The sequence below is a fragment of the Mobula birostris genome, chromosome 11, assembly GCF_030028105.1.
Source record: "Mobula birostris isolate sMobBir1 chromosome 11, sMobBir1.hap1, whole genome shotgun sequence".
NCBI lineage: Eukaryota > Metazoa > Chordata > Chondrichthyes > Myliobatiformes > Myliobatidae > Mobula > Mobula birostris.
Genome location: NC_092380.1, coordinates 65,319,038 through 65,343,757, shown reverse-complemented (window position 1 = coordinate 65,343,757; position 24,720 = coordinate 65,319,038). Strand labels below are relative to the sequence as shown.

Genomic DNA, 24,720 nt, shown 5'->3' with positions numbered 1-24,720 from the left:
TGGTTATTTCTGCCTAATGTGGGAAAATTACTATTATAAGGTTTTATGTGACATTTGTTGACTGTCATAGAAAAACAGATGCCCAAGCTATTTGGAATACAAGAAAGAAAATCAAGCTGAGGATAGGTGTTTGTACTTTCACTCTCCAGAGAAGGCTAAGGGGTCAAGCCTGTCTCCAAGTCTTGAGCACATAATCTAGGGTGTCACTTCAATTCAGTACTAAAAAAAAGATGTACTTTGAAGGTGCCATGTTATGGATGAGATGTTGAATCAAGGTCCCACTTGCCCTCTCCAGGAGAGATAAAAGATCCAGCTGTACTATTAGAAGTGGGGAGCAGGGATGTTTCTCCCCAGTTTCATGGCCAATCCACACAATTAGTATGAAGTGACGTACCGCATCATGGCAAGAAGTATATACGATGTCTACTGATGAAAAATTCTCATCCAGAAAGTGACGTTTGATGGCAATGACATTGCAGTTGCAACAGTTGTCTTCCTCAACTGTCACACTTGGCACATACCTGGGTCGCAAAGGATGACAGAAACAGCAACACCTGGCAATGGAAGACAATAATGTATTAAAACTTAATTAATCCTGAGTTACTGTACCTACTTTTCAGTTGCACACCTGCTATTGAACTAATAGAACATCCTGGTACTCAGCAGTCACAAAGGTATGCTCATAGTCATTAGTGGTGTGCGGAGGACAATAATGTACAATTTCCCAATGTTTGGTGACATTAACAGCATAGCGGTTATGCATCTATTTCAGACAAAACAACTAAGCTTTAGAGCATCTTCACTTTGGATTAACACTTGAAAGCACAGGGTAAATAATTTCTAACTGCTGCATTGTACCTTGGGCTCTATACTTCCCTCAGTACATACAAGAAAATAATCTTGCATAAACGCAGCTTCTTCAATGCACATTCAAATATTGATATTCAAACAAGTTTGCTAATCTTTGTGCATTTGTTCACAATTCTTAATGCTGATATTCATCCAAAAAAAATGTAATTAAATGTAAACATTCAGGTCTTCCCAATGATTCACAGTCACCTTCACATTTCACACTAGCTGTCTTCCACATTGGCAATAAAGTGTTGATCTTAAATTGCATGTTATTAAAATCCAAAATCTTATGGGATTTATACTGGGTTATCAGCATCTTAAATAGGACTTGCATTCTTGTTCCTTGTCAACTTCTGTTTTGAAATTGTGCTATTCTTAAAACTGTCAAAGCAGCAGTTGACTGTAAGCTATATATTAAAAATGTTAATGGTAGCAGTTGAGATATCCCAAGGTCAACTGAGAGAAAGCAGTAAAATTAACAGAGTGTAAAACAGATCAAGAAATAGCAACAGGAGGAGGACTCTGGCTAAGCAAAGGAATAAAAAAAATTAAAAGGGATAATGATGATAAAATAATTAGGACAAATTAAATAGGAGAGTAAAAAGGGCAGTAGCACTGGGAACGGAACATTAAGTAGAGAATTAGCCTTAGAACATAAGCTACTTTTTTTTCATTTCCATACCTCACCAACAGTGATATGATAACTGATGAAAGATAATGTGCTTCTATTTTGTTAGCTTAAGCACATTTAGGTACACTATTTGAACAATCATGAAATAATATAATGGTTCAAAAAGCAGCAGATTACATTATTTAGAATTTATTAAATTAAGATAATCACATTTATAAAATAAATTCTACTCACGAGCATGAGCTGGCCAGTTTGCAGATTCCACAGGTTGGGTTTCGCATTAAGTACAAGGGCCAGCCGTAAGCAGCCAGTGCAAAGTGCATGTAGTAGCATACCTCCTTATACATGTGCATTTCTTGCTAAAAAAAAATAATAAAATGACTGTCTTAAAGACTAAAGAAGTATTTTTATATAAATAACAATATATATGCATATTGGCAATAACAGAAAACTACGCCAAAGAGCTTCACTAAATACAAAATAAAATTCAACACAGGCCCACCTAAAGAGAATTATATGAGGGCAAATGACAAAAGATTTGGTCAAAGACCTGAATTTTGAGGAGGAGGGAATAGGTCAAATGGTGGGAGGTCCAAAGAGGTTGATGGAACATGGGGCTGATGCAAGTGAAGGGAGATCTATTATTAATGAAATATTTAAATGCACATGGCCACAATTAGAGGACAAAGCAATCTTGGAGAACTGTATGGATGAAAAAGGTTGAGGAGATTTGAAAACAAGATTGATAACATTAAAATTGAGATTAATCGGTGAGCACAAAAAGTAACGGATGAATAGGACTGAGTTTTATGAAACAGGCAGCAGAATGTTGGACAACTTCACTTTTGCAGAGGATACAGCAAAGCCAATTGATGATGAGTATCCAATCATAAGCAGGTTATAAAATCACATAAATTTGCAGCAGTGAAAGGAGTCATTCTGTCTGTACAACAATAAAGAGTCACTGAAATTATCCCTACTTACAGCTCTCAGTCTGCAGCCTTCTGGTTATGGCACATATACTCCATAAAACCATAAGACAGGGGAGCAGAATTATGCTACTCTGCCTATTGAGTCTACTCCACCATTCAATCAGGGCTGATTTATTATCCCTCTCTACCCCATTCTCCAGCCTTCTCCCCATAACCTTTGAGAATCTCACTAATCAAGGACCTATCAACCTCTGCTTTAACTATACTGAATCACTTGGCCCCCATAGATGTCTCTGACAATGAATTCCACAAATTCACCATGCTCTGGCTAATGAAATTCCTCATCTCTGTTAAAGGGATGTTCTTCTATTATGAGGCTATTCAAATTCAAGTTTGTCATCTGACTACACATTTATAAAACCAAACAGAACAATGTTCCTCTACACTATGGTGTACCCACAATACATATATCACACAGCACATACATCAAAATATTATCACAAATAAGTTAATAAAAATAATTTAAAGTGCATGTGAAGTGTGTAGCACAGATAAACAGTGAACACTCCTTTAAACAGTAAACAGCTTGTTATCCCAGTGATGAGACCTCGGTGCAGCAGGGTACTCAGCCTGGCGGGAGAAGCTGTTACCCATCTAGCATTCCCAAGTCTGTTGCTCCTGCAGCTCCTTCTTGATGGTAGTGGATCAAAGAGGTTGTGGGATGGATGGTAGAAACCCTCAACAATGCTTCAGACCCTTTGCATACAGTGCTCCTGGTAAATGTCAAAAATAGTGTGGAGCTAGACCACCATGATCCTAGCAGTTATTACTATCCTGTGTATGGTCTCGCAGTCTGATGCTTTGCATCTATCATCCCACACAGCAATACAGCCAGAAAGGACACTCTCAATGGTGCTGCTGTAGAAAGTTGTTAAAATGGGGGTGAGAATCCTTGCACACCTCAGTCTCCTCAGAAAGTGTAGATGTTGCTGTGCCTTCTTGACCAATGAGGAGATGGTGTGGGTCCAAATTATACCATCTGTTATGTGCATACCAAGAAGTTCATGCTTGTCTCTCTCTCTCCAAGGCAGAGCCATTGATGTACAATGGAGAGTGATCGACCTGTGCCTTCCTTAAGTCTACAATCATCTCTTTTGTCTTGACTATGTTGAGACTCAGGTTCTTGTTTTCACATCATCTGACAAACTTCTCTACCTTCTCTTTGTATGTCGACTTTGTTGTCGATGAGGTCAGCCACTGTTGTGTCATCAGTGAATTTGATGATGCAGTTTGAGCTGTACCTCGCAGTGCAGACATGATTCAGCAGCATGAACAGCATTAAGCTGAGCACACAACTCTGGGAGGCACCAGTGCTCATCATGATAGACTTTGAGATGTTGCTGCCAACTTGGACTGACGGGGGTCTTTCCCTCAAGTCGAAGATCCAGTTGCAGGAATTTTGGAAGCCCTGTCTTGCACACGATATAAGAAGTGACACCAAAGTCCTGACCCAGCTTTACCAGCAGTAGAAAATCAGAGTGATTTTAATTGGTTTTAAATATCTCTGAACCCCTGAGCAAAGTTGAGTGTTAATGTGAGCTGTCAAGTCTGGCCTCTAACTCCCATGTTTTACAGGTAATGTACAAAAGACAAGGCTCACTATGTTTATCCAGCTAAACACTGAATAGTTCCATTCAGAACCTCTGACTACTAATCAGAGATCTTTCCCTATATTCTGAAACTTTCAAGTTAAATTCTTATAAATAATCCAGTAGGCATCCAAGATTTACTTTACAGTGAAAGCAAAAATCAACTTCCAGCTTATTTTACAGGCTCTTAAAACCAGCACTTCCACCTTCGAAACAATCTATTTAGAGAGTATCTGGGAAAAAAGCGGGTTGCTGTACCAAGACAACTTATTGATGGGACGTTATTTATAACTTTGGGATAGTAAAATGAAAGCAGCTCACACTGAAGTCACAATCTAGTTCCCAGTGGACATGGGGTTAACGTGCATGCTGCCTCTAACTTGACACTTGGTTGTTAATCTCACTCAGAAATGCCTCTCTGTAGCAGGAGTAGAAAATAGTGGTGCAGCACCTATTATCTTCTCAAATTGCAACTGAAGCATGACCTTGGCATGGAATAACAAACTGTATTCTGCAGTATCTAACTTGTTAGTGGCTGACAGAATACCAAAACTAGAAACCTTTTTATTCTCCAGCACTGACATACTTAATTTCAATTCTACAAAACTGAAAATCTTTTCCACTCAAGTCCCTAATTATTGAGTTTACAAGGTGACACTGAGTCATTTATTGCTAAGAGCATCAATATACAAAAGTACTGCTATCACAGGGAAAGGTGAAATGTCACGCTGCTGCTGGGATGTTATGGTCAGTACTCAAAGTGCAGCACTTATCACGGTCCTCATAAAAAGCTGCCTATGAAGGAGTTATTTGGAGTCATAAACAATCTGCTGGGTGACTCAAAGGGTCAAGCAGCATTTGTGAAAGGAAACACATTGCCAATATTTTGGGTTGAACTGTATCAAGACTCTGTTGCTCCAGATTCTAACGTCAATAGTGTCCTGATTTTTCCGTTCCTCTCTTCTAATGACACCAACAGTTTGCAATAGGAGGCAGCTGCTTGGCAGCAGTCTATAAAGATTAAGTAAATTTTACAGACTGCAGAGCAGGAAGTAAAAAGCATAAAATGCAATTTTCATTTCTACAGAAAACAGACAAATAGGATTATCTATGATTTAAGTATGCTCAATAGTTTCAATCTGAAGAATGAAATGTCATCTTGCACTTGATCTGTTTTGTATCTCCACCTATTTAACTTTATAGATGATTACAGCCGTGACCAATTCAGTTCAAGGTATGCTTTCCAACATCAGACAGATAACACAGGGAAACGACCCTGTAGGCTGGATCTTGCTGGAAAGAATAATATTACTGTAGAAGCTATAAAGGGGGCCAAGATAGTTCTCCTTAGAACTTGTTAGTCAATTAATGAAAATCTGTCTTTTGTTTTGCATTTTATCCAGAGCCACTTCAATTTTAATTCCAGAAATTACTCATTAATTCTTCATTAAAGTCACCAGTGTTTCAAATGACAATTAAGCTATTTATCACAGAAAGGAAACAATTTCAAACAATTAAGCTCATTCTTGCAATTGGAAAAGAGTGACTAGTCTTCATTACGGGCTGAGACCCTTCATCAGGGCTAGAAAATCAGGACCCTTCCAGTTCTGATGAAAGGTCTTGGCCCAAAACGTCAACAGTTTATTCATTTCCATAGACACTGCCTGGCCTACTGAGATCCTCCAACATGTTGGATGCGTGTTTGGATTTCCAGCATCCCCAGATTTTCTAATGTTCGTCATTCTTGCAATTGTTGCTTGTTTATTTTTTAAAAGTGACACGTTAACTTGAACCCTTTTCCTTCTGAATATACCAAAACTTTATTTTCCTTCCTTTATTTCTCTGTATCTGACTTGTCTTCATGTTTCTATCTCTCCCTTTCCCAGCGCAGAGTGCCCTCCTGCTTCAAATTATCCACCATTGTCCCTGTACCAAAGAAAGACCAAGGTAACATGCCTGAACAACTGGTATTCTGTCGCACTCAGCTCAATAATAAGCAAATGCTTTGAGAGGTTGGTCAAGGATTACATCTGCAGCTTGCTACCATCCAAACTGGACCCCCTAGAATTCGCCTACCGACACAACCAATCGACAGATGGCGCAACAGCTACTGCTCTACATACCATCCTTACACATCTGGAGAAGCGCAGAATCAAATATCACTGTGATGATTGTACGCTCTAGTATCAATTGTCTGGCAACAATAAAGTAAAGTAAAGAAGAAGGATGCTTATGTGAGAATGCTGTTCTTGGACTACAGTTCAGCATTCAACACCATAGTTCCATTCAGGCTTGACAAGAAGCTCAGAGACTTCGGCCTTGACCCTGCCTTGTGCAGCTGGATCCTGGACTCCCCGTCAGATTGCTGGCAGGCGGTAAGACTGGGCTCCCCCACATCCACCACTTTGATGCTCAGTACAGGAGCACTCCTTTACTCCCGGTATACCCATGAATGTGTCGCCACCTACAGCTCTAATCTGCTAATTAATTTTGCCGACGACACTATATTGATTGACCTTATCTCAAACAATAATGAGATGGCCTACAGGTAAGAAGTCATCTCTTTGACACAGTGGTGTCAAGAAAACAACCTCTCACTCAATGTCGCAAAAACAAAGGAGCTGGTGTGGATTACAGGAGGAATGCAGATGGGCTAACCCCTGTTGACATCAATGGATCTGAGGTTGAGAGGGTAAACAGCTTTAAGTTTCTCGGCATCCACATCACTGAGGACCTCACGTGGTCTGTACACACCAGCTGTGTGGTGAAAAAGGCACAATGGGGCCTCTTTCACCTCAGACAGTGGAGGAAGTTTGGTATAGGCCCCCAAATCCTAAGAATTTTCTACAGGAGCACAACTGAGATCATCCTGACTGGCTGCATCACTGCCTGGTATGGGAACTGTACCTCCCTTAATCGTAGGACTCTGTAGAGAGTGGTGCGGACAGCCCAGTGCGTCTGTAGTTGTGAACTTCCCATGATGCAGGACATTTACAACACAGTTGTGTAAACAGAGCCATAGGATCATTGGGGACCCGCGTCACCCCAACCACAATCTATTCCAGCTGCTACCATCTGGGAAACAGTACCACAGCATAAAAACCAGGACCAACAGGCTCCGGGACAGCTTCTTCCACCATTCCATCAGACTGATGTACTCACGCTGAGTGTACTCTTATGTTACATGACTGTTCTATATTTATTATAAGTTATTATAAAGTACTATGATTGCACATTGCACATTTAGATGGAGACGTAATGTAAAGATTTTTACTCCTCATGTATGTGAAGGATGTAAGAAATAAAATCAATTCAATTCAATCCTGATGTTCTTGTTTCAGTTGCAAGCTTTAGTTAATTAGAGATGCACTACTGGTTCCACAGTTCACTAAGGTCAATGACTTAACTGTGGTCACTGCAACATATTGTACTTGTAACAACTTATACAGAACACCACAAGATAACCCACCCCAGTAGACACCCCTCCCTATACAGGTTGAGTACCCCTTATCCAAAATGCTTGGGGCCTGAAGTGTTTTGGATTTTGAAATATATGATGAGATAGCTTGGGATCGGCATCATTTCTGGTTCTTTATTTATGTGCTCCCAGCAAGCAGTCTTAGTCTTTTTGACTTGTTCATCACATATATATACTTAACAGTAAATATTATTACATGCCATTAATATAATGTGTGCAAGTAACAAAAGCAGCACACCAGCATGGGGAGAATACCTGAATCAGCTGTTGAACGACAACAAACAATGCCAGGCCTTCAGTCTCCACCTACGATGCTGTGTTTTAACTAAAATTCTACAGTATTTGTATTCTACATTTTTTTTTAGGTTTTATGTAAAGTATAAAAACAATCAGCATTTAGACTTGTCTTGGTGCTAGATTTTCATGATCAGCAGACATGAAAATAATTTAACGCTGTGCCTTTTTAAAAATTTCTGCAAATAGCCTGCTGAATATTCACAATCACCTTCAATTTTCAGTTCGTTGTGATAGATTTTTGCTTGATTCATGATCAGCATACCATTAAGTAGCACATGTTCACTCTGACGCTGACGTTATGCAAACAATATCGTCAGTTTTTGCTTCATGCAGAGTTATTATACAAGTTCTGTCCATTACATATGTGGGGTCACGTCCTAGAGCTGCCTATGGTACACAGACATGCACATCACCTGTGACCCTCTCAGCATCCTGTGGAATTTTCCATTCAAAAAACAAACTGATTTTGGAGGTTTTCATATTCTAGAATTTTGGATAAGGGGTACTCAAACCGTACTATCTATTAAATCCTCTGTCAGCTCAACAAAAATCATCTGGTTCTTCTCTTGAAGTCAAACAATCAAACCTGGAACTCTTAAAATGTTCTAGTCTGAACAAAGGTTATGTTTAAAACACTGTGCTGTTGTGTTAGACCTGCCACACTAGCATAGCGATTAGTACGATAGTATTACAGCTCCGGGTGTTGGAGTTCAAATTTCAATTCCAACACCACCTCTGAGCACGGGGGTTTCCTCCCATACTCCAAAGATGTACTGGTTATTACATTAATTGGTCATTGTAAATTGTGCTGCAATTAGGCTAGTGTTAAGCTAGTGGTTTTTGTATTGCTATATTTAGGCTCTATTCTTGGTTAGTGCAGCTGTAACGAAACCCAATTTCCCTCGGGATCAATAAAGTATATCTATCTATCTATCTAAATAGGTATGTTGCTGGACAGTACATCTTGTTGGGCCAGAAGGCACTGTTCCATGCTCTATCTTAAAACAAATAAAATATAATGACATGGAGAAGAGCAATGCCCGGGCAATTATTGTATGATTAGCTATTAAAACCCAGCAAACAGTTTATTGCAATGTATTCATGATAATACCATCAATGGAACACCTTTTAATACCAAGGTACTGTTTAAGAGAGGGATAACATTTGAGGAGATTTAGATGGGGAAAAGAGGAATACATTGCTGAAAGCACAGGCGTGAATATTTAAAATACATTCCTGAAATTCATACTATGACAGAAACCTGCCATTTGAGGTGTTGTGACCTTGAAGCCAATCTTAGCCATCATTGCAAAACAGCAGATGTATCTGCATTCAACAGGAACTCAAATTAGAGATGTGCACTGATCAGTTCCAAACTGACACAGGAACAAATAACCCTGGAAAATCAAGGAATAATTATGGAGGGAAAGGGTAACTAGAAAGGTAAGATGCACCTGCCAGCTGTTGATAACTAACCTGGGCAAATAGTGGGCTGAGCAAAGAGTATGAGTGATGCAACAAACCTATTTGGAAGTTGTAGTCTCCCTGTAGATATTGTTTAAGTCACAATTAATTGAAGATACAAAACTATGATTATATTATATATTATATGGGCACCATGGTGGTGTAGCAGTTAGTACAATGCTATTGCAGCTCAGGACGTCAGAGTTCAGAGTTAAAATCTGGTTTCCTTTGTAAGGAGTTTGTATGTCCTCGGGGTGCTCTGGTTTCCTCCCACAGTCCAAAGACGTACTCATTAGTAGGTTAATTGGTCATTGTAAATTGTGCCGTAATTAGGCTAGAGTTAAATCGGTGGTTGCGGGATTACAGGCGGCGCGTATCCAACAGTCCATTCTGTCCTGTATCTCTAAATACAAATACAAAATAAGTAGGTATATTCTTGCCACTGCATTATTTTGACAGGAGAAAATCCTAAACAGAGAACTGATGCATATATTTTTGATTATAGTGGCTTGAGGTAAGATCACAGTTTTATATCTAAATGTATTAATAATAAATAATATTCTTCTGATAATTCAGATCAAGAGAAAGCATGCAGTGAAATGCATGAGAAAATAAAAAAGGAGAGACTTTGACTTTTGAGGAGGGTCCAAGTTAGATCACTCATTATGTGCATACCAAGGAACTTAATGCTTTTAATCTCTCCACAGCAGAGCCACTAATGTGCAATGGAGAATGGTCAACCTGCACCTTCCTGAAGTCCACAATTATTTCCTTTGACTTGTTCAAGTTGAGATTCAGGTTGTTGTTCTCACACCATTTGACAAGCCTCTACCTCCTCTCTGTATGCCCACTCATCATTAGTGCCAATGAGGCCAACCACTGTTGTATCATCAACAAACTTGATGATGTGATTTGAGCTGGATCTGACAGTGTAGTGTTCAGTCAGTAGCGTGAACAGCAGCGGGCTGAGCACCCAGCCCTGGGGAGCAGAGGTGATCAGCGTGATGCAGCTTGAGATGTTGCTGCCAAACCAAACAGAGGCCATTTCCTCTGGTCCTAGACACCGCCCCTCCCATAGGAAACATCCTCTCCTCATCCACATTATTTAGGCCTTTCAATATTCCATAGGTTTCAATGAGATCTCTCCCCTCATTTTTCTGAACAGCCTAAAATCATCAAATGCTCCTTGTAAATTAACCCTTTAATTCCCGGGATCATTGTCATGAACCCCCTCTTGACCCTCTCTACAGTGCCAACACATACTTTCTTAGATAAGAGACTCAATACTGCTCACAATACGCCAAGTGTGGTCTTACCAATGCCTTATAAAGCCTCAGCAGCAAATCCTTGCTCTTGTATTCTAGTCCTCTCAAAATGAATGCTAAATTTCATTTGCCTTCCTTGCTACTAACTCAACTTACAAGTTAAGAATTAGAAAATCCTGCACGGGAAATCCCTCCGATTTCTCAGTTTTCTCCCCATTTAGAAAATAGTCTATGCTTTTATTCCTTCTACCAAAGTGCACGATCAGACACTTCCCTGTACTATATTCCATCTGCCTCTTCGATGTCCATTCTCCTAATCTGTCTAAGCCCTTCTGCAGACTCCCTGCTTTCTCAGCACTACCTGTCCCTCCACTTAACTTTGCATCGTCCGCAAGCTTGGTCAAAAAGCCATTCAATTCTGTCATTCAAATCACTGACGTGAAAAGAAGTGGTCCCAATGCCAACCCCTGTGGAACATCACTAGGCACTGGCAGCCAATCAGAAAAGGCCCCATTTATCCCCACTCCTTGCTGTAATACCATGGACTCTTATTTCGCAGCCTCATGTGCACCATCTTGTCAAAGGCCTTCTGAAAATCCAAGTAAACATCCACTGATTATCCTTTGTTTATCTTGCTTGTTATTTCCTGAACGAATTCTAACAGATTTGTCAGGCAAGGTATCTCCTTAAAGAAACCATGCTGACTTTGACGTATTTTATTATGCACCTCCGTGTACCCCGAAACCTTATCCTTTATAATTGACTCCAACAGCTTCACAACCACTGAAGTCAGGCTGTTTCCACCTCATCATTCTTTCAAACCATGAGTTTCAGACTGTCATCATTCTTAGAGTGTGAAGAAAGTTACTCAATTTTCTTCTTAATTTTATTTTTCCTTCACATGCTCTCCTTTCCCAGAACACCATTACTCAATCCCTCCTCTCAGTTTATTGCCCTTGCTTCAGGACCAGAATAGATCTCCTAAAAGTCACAGATCATTTGCTATGATTCCTAATGGAAATCCCACCCCCTGGCAGGGTTGCCATTGGGGCCGAAGGTCTGCACTCAAATCCTGCTCCATAGCAAGTCACATAGGTTGACAATTCAGTATCTAGGCAACAACAGTTTGAATGCTCTTAAAAAAAAAGAAAGATGGGGCAGAACCAAGGTAGCAGTTTGCAAGGATAGAGGTATAAAGGCTTTTTTTTATATAATCGAGGAGGGAGTTGATGATGGCAAATTTTAAGTGTGCTAGCACTGGAGTACAATACAAGTATTAACCATATTACTGAACCAAGAATGAAAATTGGGTTAATTGTAGCTAAATGGGAGGTGTGGAGTGGAAGCAAAATTTTGCTAACAATGTCTATGGGTCCTTACAGTATTTGTTGGAAGATTGATGAGATGGGAGAAAGATTTTTAGGTCATGGTTCTATTGCAGGATGAACTAGGATTAGTGATCAGCTTTGCTATACAAGAGCACATTCACTCATGCTTTATGTGGTCCAGGGTTATCTGGCTTTGAATGGATAAACACAAGCTTGCAAAAATTCTACAAGCTGTATACATTAGATCTGAGGGTGAATAGATGAAAATTCTAGAGGAAGAATGATCAGGATATGAGTAGTGGCTTTATTGGAGACTGGCAGCCAGAGCGGACAGCAAAAGTTACCCTGCAGTTCAGTGATTGCAGATATTTCATGTTCTATGTTCTAAATGAAGCAAGAGGATTAGAACACAATTTTGAAAAGAGTACATCACACAGATCAAGATGTGATAAAGATATCACCAAGGTCCAGTTAAGGCAACAGACAGTAGATTTGGTAGAAAAAGAAGCTTTAGTTAGACCATAAGACCATAAGACAAAGGAGCAGAAATCGGCCATTCGGCCCATCGAGTCTGCTCCACCATTTTATCATGAGCTGATCCATTCTCCCATTTAGTCCCACTCCCCCGCCTTTTCACCATAACCATAACCATAGTTGGGGGAAATTATATAAATTATGCTTCTGTCAAATTTAAAGTGTTCATGATCAATCGTTCAAAATAAACATGCAGACAAAAGGATTCTGTTGATAATGAACAGTTGTGGTGCTGGCAGAGCCCACGAAGTCAGCATTGGTGTGGCCAGTTGAATGAGTCAGAATGAGACGAGTCTCCAGCAAGTATGCTCAGCTAAAAGATTTGTGACAGAGGAATTGGAAATGCTGCTTATAGTGAATGTGAATTTAAAAAAACTTTGAATCTGTCTTCTGACAGGCAAAGGTAAAGAGTTCCTATATAATACACATTTCACAATCTTCTCCTGCAATCCATTTACATTACATTGATTTTTTTTCCTTCCTTGGTAACATTCTGAAGACCCTAATCCAAGCACGGAGAATATTATACACTTTTGTCTCTCAAATGAGTAGAATGGTCAATACTTCATGCACAAATCAGCTATTATATTGAAGAGACAAAATCTCACCCAGTAAAGTGAGTAAATTTGATTTAGTTACTTAACCAATTAAATCAGCTGGTGTACTAAATAATGACTTGACCACCAACTTTACAGCATAAAAGCCGGAGTTTAAATTACTTGAGGATGAGCTTCTTTGCTGGAGGAGGGATTACAGAATAATGAGAAGGCTGACTTGACCATAGTTTATGGACCTTTAGATTGTTCTTTTTTCCTGTCACTAAAGTAATTGCAAGAAATGACCATTAATATTTTGAGATTGTGCTGGAATATACGTCATCTCATACTGCAAGCAATTTCAAAAAAACTGTACAAATTCAATGGAACGAATAGACGTTATCTGAAAATGCAGAGAGTTCTGTTGAAGCTAAATCCACACTCAGTTGACACTATTTGATTTCAAATTGCTGATTTACAACCTGGATACTAACATTCACCCTTTAAATAATTTAAAAGATGCTGAATTTCGAGGATGTATTTTATTTTTAGTTCTGATTATTATAAATTTCAGAAGCTTCATGTGCACCTCACTGAATATCTTAATTAGGCAACCTACAACTACTCAAAGATCTATTATTGTTCAACTTCACATATTAAAAAGACAAATATTTAGATGTCACAAAACTGCAAAATATATAGAGCATTTTTTTACATAACAGCCTAAAGCAAATCACAGAGCTTTAAACAGAAACTAAGCAGCCCAGCAGGGGAAGGGTTGTACTGCTGGCTGAGAGCACAGTGGGTTGGTTTCAGAGATGCAAGAGATATTCCAGGTATAATCCTGACAATCAAAGAATTTTTAAAAAATATAAATCACAAGATTATGGCAGTAGCTTAAATATTGGGTGAGTTTCAGAGTGAGGTGATAGCATCTGCCTTGGAAAAGATTCAAATGTTAATCATTGATGACATGTTACGTTATCGTCTTTTGTACCCATTATAGAGCTGTTCTGCGGCAGATACATGGGCTAGCTCTACAGAATTTATAATGAGGTTCTTTCTCGGACATTGTTTTGATGTATTGAGCTTTTCATTGACCCATTATTAACATATCAAGTGCATCACTGGACTCTTTCCATCGATGTTTTCCTTAATTTTAACCAAGATCTTGCCATGCCTTCCATCCAAAGGTGGCTCAGATCCAGCCAAGACTATTATGGACAATATATAAACGGGGTGGGGTAGGAAAATAGAGGCAACAAAGCTGAAAGAACAGTGACAAAGCACAACACATTGTTCCTTCAAGAATGAATGAATGTTATTCATGTACATAAAGAAATCCAACCATATGCAGCTAATGAAACATCATTCCTCCAAGGAATAGCAAATACAATCACAAAATAATATTCACACAAGTCCCTGTGGCTGACCTGAAGATTGACCGATTGACCTAAACTGTGCGGTGCATGTTTATGTAAGACAGTATAATGTTACTGGCACTATGATAACAAAACAAGAAGTTGTTTAAATGTGTGAAACAACAGCAAGAAGAGAAGAAAAATGACTGGGGCAGGATGAGAGTGGAGGGTAGGGTAGGGAGGGGTGGCAGGGCATGCAGACAGAGTGTACATCTGTGCTGGATGAGAGCAAGGTGTAAGAAATCCAACAGCCTGGAGGAAGAAGCTATTACCCAGCCTCATAGTTCTGGTTCTCATGCTGCGATACCTTCTGCCTGATGGCAGGAGGTTAAAGAGATTATGGAAGGGATGAGAGGGGCCGTTAACTTTGCTGGAGGCACTAGATATGTAGCACTTCTGATACATGTTCTGAATGGGGGAGGGTTGGGAAGGGGGGAAGAGACCTCTTTCGATACTGGTTTAGTCAGGCAAGATGTTGATAGTGAGTGAAGGATAGCTTTGGAATCATCTGCATGGTCGATGCAATCAAACAAAATCAGAATTTATCAACAAATTCAGTAGTTTGAACCTGTCACTTTGCTACACTATTGGGACACCAGATGGATCAAGGTTAGATCTGGCACAGTATTCTGACCACCTTTCAGCAGGGATTGAGCAGCCAGAGCAATAAAGCAAAGACCAAGTTCCTTTTTATAAATTATTTTGGTTTGGTGCGTCTCTACTTTCAATCCGTTTTGAGGGATCTTATGGTAGTTTTATAATTGAAGAAAGGTTAAATAATTTTCAATTTTTCAAAAAATTTTTTTACAGCTGGTAATAAATTACTCTGTGACCTTCTTGCTCTGACTGCCAGCAAAACTGTCAGAACTTTCAGGGACAGACTGGAGGCATGGGCTTCCTCAAGTCACAAAAATTAAGCCAGAACACACTATAAGAGTCCAGGACACGGGAACATTAAGCATAGAGATGGTGAAAAGACAACTGACTGGTGATAACAGCAAGGTCTGGTGCAGAGAAGTGTGAGAAACAGGAAATTTCTAATACTACAATCATGGCTAGAATGGTACCGGGGTGATGAATTCCTATTTTGGAAACTAGGAATGTTCGAACGAGGTTTCCTAAACTTTTTCTCCGGGCAAGAGGGTTGATAATCCAAGGGCATATTTAAGTTACGAAATGAAAAGAGAGTCATTTTTGTTTCAAATTACAATTATTTGGGTTACATTACTCTAAAAGGGTAGCTAGAATCAGATTCAGCAAGCATTCAATAGGTGTCACTATATGCATACCTAAAAAGCCAGGGGGAAAAAAAATCATGGTTACAGGAAATTGGAAAGGAATTAATTGATTGTTCCTTCAGAGTGCTGACACAAACACCACAGAAAAAAATACACTTCTCTATACCATAAGATTCAATGTCAATAAGAACTACAGTATATGCATCAGATTGCTTTTGGTCCCTCTCTCCCAGCAGAGGGCAGAGTTTGCAGCAAATACAGGTTGAATACCACTTACCCCAAATTCCCAAATCCAAAAACCTCTAAAATTTGAATTTATTTGAGCGCTGACATGATGTCACAAATAGAAAATTCCAGAAGGTGCTGGAAAGGTTTCCAGGCAATGTGCAGGTTTCTGCACAACACAGAGTTCTGAGAGGTGACCTCACATATGTAACGAACATTTGAAACATATGTCAATGAAAAATAGAAAAACAGTGGATAAAGTGAAAGATGAAGATCTCTATTCATATAATTCAAAGAGTAGATTTGTCAGTCTCAAACTGAACACATGCTGCTTAACAGTATGCTGATCATGAAACAAGCAAAGATCAATCATAATGAACTGAAAATTGAAGGTAATTGCAAATATTCAACAGGCTGGTTAGAGGAATTTAAGAAAAGGCACAGTGTTAAATTTTTAAAGATTTGTGATGATAAAGCATCTGTTGATCATGAAGCAGCAGAAAAATTCATTGATGAGTTTGCCAAGATAGTTGCTGATGAAAACCTAACATGCTGAACAGTTCGCCCACTATTTACTTGTCACCCATTACTACCTCTCCAGCATTGATTTCCAGCGATCCGATATCCACTCTCATTGTTTTCACACTTCATGTATCTGAAGAAACTTTTGGTATCCTCTATAATATTATTGGCCAGTGTTTTCAAGTGCCTTAGGTGACAAACCAAATCTCTTCAAACTCCTTATCTGAAGCTCAACCCCTTATCTGAAACACCAGTTCAAAGTTTGGTCTACAATTTAAAGCAGTTCCACTTTGATATCTATATTGAATCTACCATTTTCTCAATGCAACAAAAACAATGGAATGAGGGGAGAAGTGGGAGTGGCTCTAGGGTTCTAATGTTTTTTTTAAACTGTCACACATTCTTTGAGGCACTCTTCTGTTTTCATGGATGTCTACGAAGAACAAGAATTTAAGGTTGTATATTGTATATACATTCTCTGGTATTAAATGGAACTATTGGACTAATGGTAGATACTCTTGTAAGGGGCTAAATTAAAATTTCTCAGTACTTGTTGCTAATGTCCTTTTAATGGACTACTATAAATTACACTGTGGGTTAATGGGGGAAAAAATCACAAGCTGAATTGATGAGTATGTGTATGAGAAAATTAGTTGCATGGTTACACAAGGATAACCAAAAGGTGTGGAGTTAGTGGATTGCTTTCCTGGGAGCCCACATGATCCTAATGAACCGAAAATAAGAGCAGGAGTAGACACGCCTGCTTTGCTATTCAATACAATTGCGGCTGAATCGCTATTTCAAAGCAGTGTTCCTGCTCATACCCTTTGAAATCTGTCTTCATACTTCTTAAATATACTCAAGGATTTGACCTCCATCCCTTCTAGGGGTGAGAATTCAACAGATTCACCATCCTCTTTGTGAAGGAAGTTCTCATTTGAGTCCTCACCGTCTACCCCATAAGACTCTGACCTTGCTTTAGACATCCCAACCAGGCAAAGCATCCTTCCTACATCTTTTCTGTCTAGCTCTCTCATAATTCCGCACAATTTTGTGAGATCTCCTCCTACTCTACAGGCTTAGTCGGCCCAATCTCTCCTCATTAAGTTCCAGGAATCAACCTGGTAAACATTCATAATACTCCATTTATGGCTAGAATATCATTCTTTTACCCAAATGAAGATATAGTCACAACTATTATTCAGATTTAATTACTGAACTTATTTTCTGAATGCTGGCTGGTAAATTGATACTAAGAAAAAGTGATTCTTGCAATAACACATTTACTTATATCTCATTGTTCTTTCTTTATCTCAAAATACATTATATACCAGGTGAAGTGCTCAAATACATTTAAAAACAACACTCACAGCATTCTTCAAGTCAAGATACTTTGTATTCCTGGTGACAGGAATTCCCGATAAAAAGGCCAAAATGTCATTATTTGCCTGAGAAAAAAAGAAAAAAATATGAATTTGTTGCTTTAATAAAAATATTCCCCTGTTCATCGTGCCTTTATTTTCCCATCCCTACCCCTCATACCATTGAAGGACAAGATATAGTATTAACTAATTTTCACTTTCAGGTGATGATTTGTTTGCATTTCTCCAATTGTGTTCTGAAATTTCCAGCCTTCATAATCCTGCTATGATCACCATCCAACGTATTAGTTTCTTCATATTTAACACAAAATTATGTTTTATACTTGATTTAAATAAGGTGTGTTAATCAATTATAATCACAATCTAAACAAGCTGTTCAAATAGCCTCCCCTCAGTTGACCAAAGGTTGAGCTGGCGCTTTAAAGCTGGTAGTAGATTTCACCATTGATGTCTGCCTTCAAGAGGTGGCTCCCAGGATATTGGAAGAGACTAGAGTTTTCTAGCATATTGATGTGAGCTTCATTGTTGGAAAGCAGCATGGGAAAATTGTTGGAGGACATTGGTTCAGTGCAAGGCCTATCCTCTTATAAGCTTTAGTGCAATGTTTCAATTGTTTTGCAGTATTATCTGCATGTTGCAGTTTTATATTGAGATTTGAGCTATCTTGGCTCTACAGAGTAGTGACTTCAGGTTGAACAGTTTCCAGCTAGTTCTAAAGACTAGTTCCACCCCACAGAAAGTTTGTTGGAAGGGAAATGCAACAAAGGGCTAAGAAAGAATCAGTAAAATGCTGAGGCTTTGGCACATACTTTTTTGCCACCTGTTTTCAATGAGATTGGTTCTACTGTAGATCTAGTTTGGGATCATTGATTACAAGCTGCTATGGTGCAATACAAGTTGGAAACAAACTTCTGTGGACAACCAATCATGTGGAAATTGTTCCACAGTCCCTTATTAAGAGAGGTGGAAAGTGTTGTCACATAGTGGTTTTGTTCCTCCCTGGATTTTTCTTGGTGTTAGAATTCTGTAAAGATTACATTCACTGAACCTCCAGCTAAAAGATTCCACACTGTGATCCGGGGTGAGGGGGGAGAGGGGGGAGGGTGAGGGGGGAGGGTGAGGGGGGAGAGGGGGGAGGGTGAGGGGGGAGAGGGGGGAGGGAGAGGGGGGAGGGTGAGGGGGGAGAGGGGGGAGGGTGGGGGAGCTACTAGGGGAGGGCGGAAAGCCAATGAGGAGAACCTTTATAGCTATCATCATTGGACTCACCTCTTAGAAAATTATCATGATATTTCTGAGCTCCCTCTCTTCACAGATATGCATTATGATGTGGTGGCCTTTGTGACCACATCTCTACACTGCCAAGTTTTAGAATTTTAGCAGGGATAAGGTCTGCTCCCAAGAGCTTACTATTTTTGATTGATGTGGCCTTCTTAACTTCTTGTCAGTTAGCAAAATTGGTACAAATAGCTTGCTGTGGATGGAATCAGGTTCATTCAAGTGAAGGAGAATCACAGTTGAGGAGGTCCTCTGTGTTGCTTTAGATGGGCTTTTAGCTGCCTCAATGTTCCTGATAAGCGTTAACAGATTGGACGACCTATCCTAGGTTCAGCACGTAGATGCAATTACAAGGAATACAGACTATTTCTTATAAGGTTAAGGAAGCTTGTCATGTCATTGAACACTCTAGCAAATTTCTACAGACGTACTGTTGGAAGCATCCGACTGGGTACATCATGGTTTGGTGAGTCGAATCTGCAGGAATGTAAGAAATTGCAGAGAGAAGCAAACATTGCCCAGTACTTCAATGGAACATCATTTCCTACCATCAGTAGTATCTGCATGAGGTACAGCCTCAAAAAGGCAACATCTAACCTCAATGATCCCCAGCATCCAGGCCATGCTATCTGCCCACAGCTATCATCAGGCAGGAAATCGTTAAGCATGAAATTACAGATCACCAGGTTCACGAATGGCTGCTTGCCATCAATCATTTGGTTCTTGAAGCAAACTGCACAACCTCAACATAGCAAAACTATGACCACTTTGTACTACCATAGATTTTTTTGTTCAATCATGCTCCTTCTTGTATAATCTATGTTGTTAATCTCTTATTAATGTTGTGTATCTGATGCTATGTCAGAGATGCTGCTGCAAATAAGCTTTTTAGTGAACCTGTGACAATATGACAATAAACTCGACTGTTGATTTGAGCTCCCACTGTTCTTGGCTCTCAGGACACTTGGGTGTTTTGACCATAGAGACCTATTAAAATGCTGAAGAACCAACACGTCATGGCAGTTAATAAGTTGCTGCCCCATGTGTGCTTGAAACCCACCAAATGACTTTAAGGTCACAGATTTTTTGCTAGACCTCTGCCTTCAGGAGCCTGTGTTGCTGCTTCCCATCAAAAAGCACCTTTTATGTGCAACAGATTAACTCTTCAATCTCCCTGTCATTCGCAGCAAGCCAGTCTTGGTGGTTCTTGTTAGAGAGGCCAAATATCACTCCATGAGTGCCAGTTATGCCAGACATTTAGGCAGACATAAGATACATCTTATGGTTGTCCTAATGTCCTATAGATAGAAGATATATATAGACCTTCTTACAGCAACACTTCTGCTAACATTGATGTCTTGGGATAGGCTGATGAAGATCCTGGTTGAGTAGGCTCCGATTTTAAGCCGAATATTAAATAAGTCTAATAACTTGGTCAACATGTGAACATTGACAAAATCTGCTATCTTTATTTGATTCCCTTCTTGGGTTGATTTTAATAACAACTGGGGTTTCTTGTCTGGAAACTGCTCTTGGGACATAGCCATAGTTATGGAGGAGTATTTGGAAAGCCAGGAACAAATCCAGAATGAAATCAAACTTTCATGAGGTTACCTGAAAAAGTAACAAAGCCTCAAGGATACTAAACACTCCCTATATAATTACAGGTCTTTCTTTTACCCAAAACCTAGGCTTATTCAAAAATAGAAAAGAATTTCTATGATAGAGTAAAACAAGACTGAAGAAGTTTGGCATGAGTCCCCAGATCCTCAGGACTTTCTACAGGGGCACCATCCAGAGCATCCTGACTGGCTATGTCACCGCCTGGTACAGGAACTGTACTACTCTCAATTGCAGGGCACTGCGGAGAGTGGTGCGGAAGGCCCAGCTGTCTTCTATTCAGGACATTACAGCAGCAGGTGCCTAAAAAGGGCCTGGAGGATCATCAGGGACTCAAGCCACTCCAACCACAAGCTGCTTCAACTGCTTCCGTCCAGCAAACAGTATTGCAGCATTATGGACAGTACCAAAAGGCTCCTGGGCAGCTACTTTCACCAGGCCATCAGATTCATCAATACACATTGATCTATTGCATATGTGACTGTACATTGTACCTGACTGGACATACCTGAATACAAAACAATTATGTACACATTCCTATTGTCTGGCTAATATCCTCCTACATTTCCCTTCCTTAATGCTTGTACACTGCAATAGAGATGCAACATAAAGATTTTCACTGACTCATATTGTGGGATGGACGTAAGAAATAAAGTTCTAAATCTAAAGATGATGTAATATTGTCTACATCAAATCATAGGACATAGGCTTAACTGCACTAAAATTTTTTAAAAATTGCTTACCTCATCGAGAACGGCAAATCGTTTAGCCCTCTGCCTCTGACGCAACAATACAAGACCAGCAATGATGTCAGAGGGCACAATGTCCAAGTCTCGGAAGAACTCAGCAAAAAGAAAAGCAACTTCAGAATATGCATCCTGTAAAGTAGATAACTGCATTATTAGCAAAACAGAATTTTGTTTCTAGCATTATTATGTCTAAAAAGCAAAATAGCTGTAATGTAAAACTATGCATGATGTCTTACTCTGGAGAGGGAAAAAAATCCATATACATCATTTGTGAGGTCATCATATCTTTCAATATCATAAAAAAAATCCAGCGTTAGAATTGCAAATCTCTAGCAATTCCCTTGCAATGAGGAGCATTGGGGCTTCTGAGGACTTTCTACGAGATATTGGAAAGTTCTATCTTTGGAATAATATATACCCTTCTTTGAATAATGATCTGACATTTACACATACAAACCACAGTTCATTGCTCCTTCCAAAGTGGGGTTTAAATTCAAAAACTTCTGATCAGATTCAAAAATTGCTCTGTTGAGCCAAGGCTGGTACCTTATGACATTATATCAACGATCAAGTAAATGTGTTATTAAAGTATATATATGTCAACATCTGGTACCCTAAGATTCATCTTCTGTGGGCATTCACGGTAAATACAAAGAACACAACAGAACCAATGAAAAACCGCACACAACAAAAATGGACAAGCAACCAATATGCAAAAGACATCAAATTGCGCAAATACAAAAAAAGGAAAAAAAGAAAAAATAATAATAATAAATAAGTAATAAATGTTGTGAACATCAGTTGTAGAGTCCTTTGTGAGTTCATAGGTTGAGGAATCACAACAGTACTGGAGTGAGTGAAGTTATCTACTCTGGTTCAAGAACCTGATGGTTGAGAGGTAATAACTCCTCCTGAACCTAGTGGTTCGAGACCTAAGGCTTCCTGGTGGCAGCAGCAAGAAGAGAGCATGGCCTGGATAGTAGGGATTCTTAATGGTGTATGCTGCTTTCCTGCAACAGCAATCCTTGTAAATGTGCTCAGTGGTGGTGAGGGCTTTACCTGAGATGGACTGGACTGCATCCACTACTTTTTTTTAGGATTTTCCATTTAAAGGGCATTGGTGTTTCCATACCAAGCTGTGATGCAATCTCTCAGTACACTCTCTACTGTGCATCTATAGATGTTTGTCAAAGTTTTAGATGACCTGCTGAATCTTTGCCAACTTCTAAAACATAGAGGTGCTGCCGTGCCCTTTTTGTAATGGCACTTAAATGCTGGACAAAGGATTCTCTAAAATGATAATGCCAAGGAATGTAAAGTTGCCCTCACCACCTCTGACCCTGCAATGAGGTCTGGTTCATGGACCTCCGGTTTCCTCCTCCTGTAATCAATAATCAACTCTTCGGTTTCACTGACATTGAGTTAAAGATTGTTGTTGTGGCATCATTTAGCCAGATTTTCAAACCACTTCCTATATGCTGATTCTTCACCATCTTTGATTCAGCCAACAAAAGTGGTATTGTCAGCAAACTTAAATATGGCATTGGAGCTGTACTTAGCTTCACAATCATAAGTATGAAGTGTGAAGAGCAAGGCTAAGCACGGAGCCTGTGGTGCACCTATGCTGATGGAAGAGATGTTGATGTCATCCAAATTATGGGGTCTGCAAGTGAGGAAACCAAGGATCTAGTTGCACAAAGTACTGATGCCTCTGCCTTGGAGCTTGTTGATTAATTTTGAGGAGATATAATGTATTCTACTAAAATTAAACAAAGATCTTCCAATTAATAATCACAAAAAGCAAAGATAAGGGACCAAAATGTGAAAGTCTATATAAAAAAAGAAACAAGAAATGGAATGAACGGTTTTGCCTCAATCATCTCAAACATTTCAATTTTAAGTTGCGCAACACTGCGATGCACGCAGTGTAGTGTAATGATCTATAAAGAGCAGTATGAATATACTTAAAATATATCAGAATTAAATAGCTGAACTCAACAGAAACTATGACCGCAATAGATTAGTGTAATCTTATAGAGGGACCTTAGATAATCGGCCAGATTATTTTTAATCCACTGGTTAATATGGCAACATTGCTGGCATGAACCCTGCTTCACAACTGTACTGTGAGCAGAATTGATCTTATGATGACTGAGCTATTGGACAACACTACCAGTATTCCTGATGACTTTTAATAGTTTGTTTAGTCAAATAGTTATTTCTCCAATTTAAAACTTGTTTACAAGTTAGTGGGATGGAGCTGATAAAATTAAGTATAAAAACTGTATTATAAAGAAAATTACGGGGAGGATCTTGAATGAGGGGACATGGTTATTCCTTTTTAAAACTGAGCTTCATTTCTCAAAACAGAAGGTGGTGAATCTCTTGAATTCTCTACACCAGAGGAATATGGAAACTAGATCCCTGGAGTTATCTAAAGAGGAGGTAGATAAATTTCTGAAATACAAGGCAATTGAGATACAAAAGCGGAGCTAAAATGATCAGATTAGCCAGAATTGTATTAAATGAGAGGTAAGATTGAGGAACTGGGAGCCTATTCCTACATATATTTTCTTGCATGTATTCTTTATCTGTGTAAAATCATGTTAAATTGCTGTTAATAACAAAAATATAGAGAGAAGTAAATGAAAAAGTATTAATTAAAATTACATTTTTAAATGAAGTCAACAACTCTAAAATTCATAGCAGAGTGCATGTTCAGAGGGATCTTGGTGTTCATGTACAAAAATCTCTCAAAGTTGTAACACAAGTTGATAAGTGGTTAAGGTGTATGGTGTATTAGCTTTCATTAGTCAATGGATTGAGTTCCAAAGCTGCAAGGTAATGTTGCAGCTTTATAAAACTGTGGTGGAGTATTGTGTTTAGTTCTGGTCACATCTTATAGGAAGTATGTGGAAACTTTAGATGTACCAGAATGCTCTCTGGATTCAACAGCATGTTTTATGAGGAAAGACTGAGCAAGCTGGGGGTTATCTCTTTGAAGTGTACAAGATGATAAGAGGCATAGATAGAGTGGGCAGCCAGCCAGCAATTTTCCCCCCAGGGCAGCAGTGGCTAATATGAGAGGCCATACTTTTAAAGTTATTGGAGGAAAGTATAGTTGGGGGGGGGGGGGGATGTCAGAGGTGATTTTTTTTGAAAGAAGGACAGAGAGTGTTAAGTGCATGGAGCATACTGCTGGGGGTAGCAGATACATTAGAGACATTTACGAGACTCTTAGATAGGAACATGGATGAAAAAATGGAGTTGTATATGCGAGGGAAGGGTTACATTGATCTTGGAGTAGTAGGTAAAAAGGTTG

The 24,720-nt window shown here is 39.2% G+C and overlaps 1 protein-coding gene across 2 annotated transcripts in view; it reads right to left on the bottom strand.

Moving 5' to 3' along the window:
* Window positions 1–24,720, bottom strand: part of dagla (diacylglycerol lipase, alpha) — a 309,507-nt gene that overhangs the window by 87,775 nt on the left and 197,012 nt on the right. For both annotated transcript variants that reach the window (XM_072272422.1, XM_072272424.1), the window contains 4 exons: window positions 21,393–21,527; window positions 17,743–17,820; window positions 1,718–1,842; window positions 395–554 (listed from right to left, as the gene is read on the bottom strand). In XM_072272422.1, the coding sequence (XP_072128523.1) occupies window positions 395–554; window positions 1,718–1,842; window positions 17,743–17,820; window positions 21,393–21,527 (498 nt within the window). The remainder of the gene's footprint in view (window positions 1–394; window positions 555–1,717; window positions 1,843–17,742; window positions 17,821–21,392; window positions 21,528–24,720) is intronic.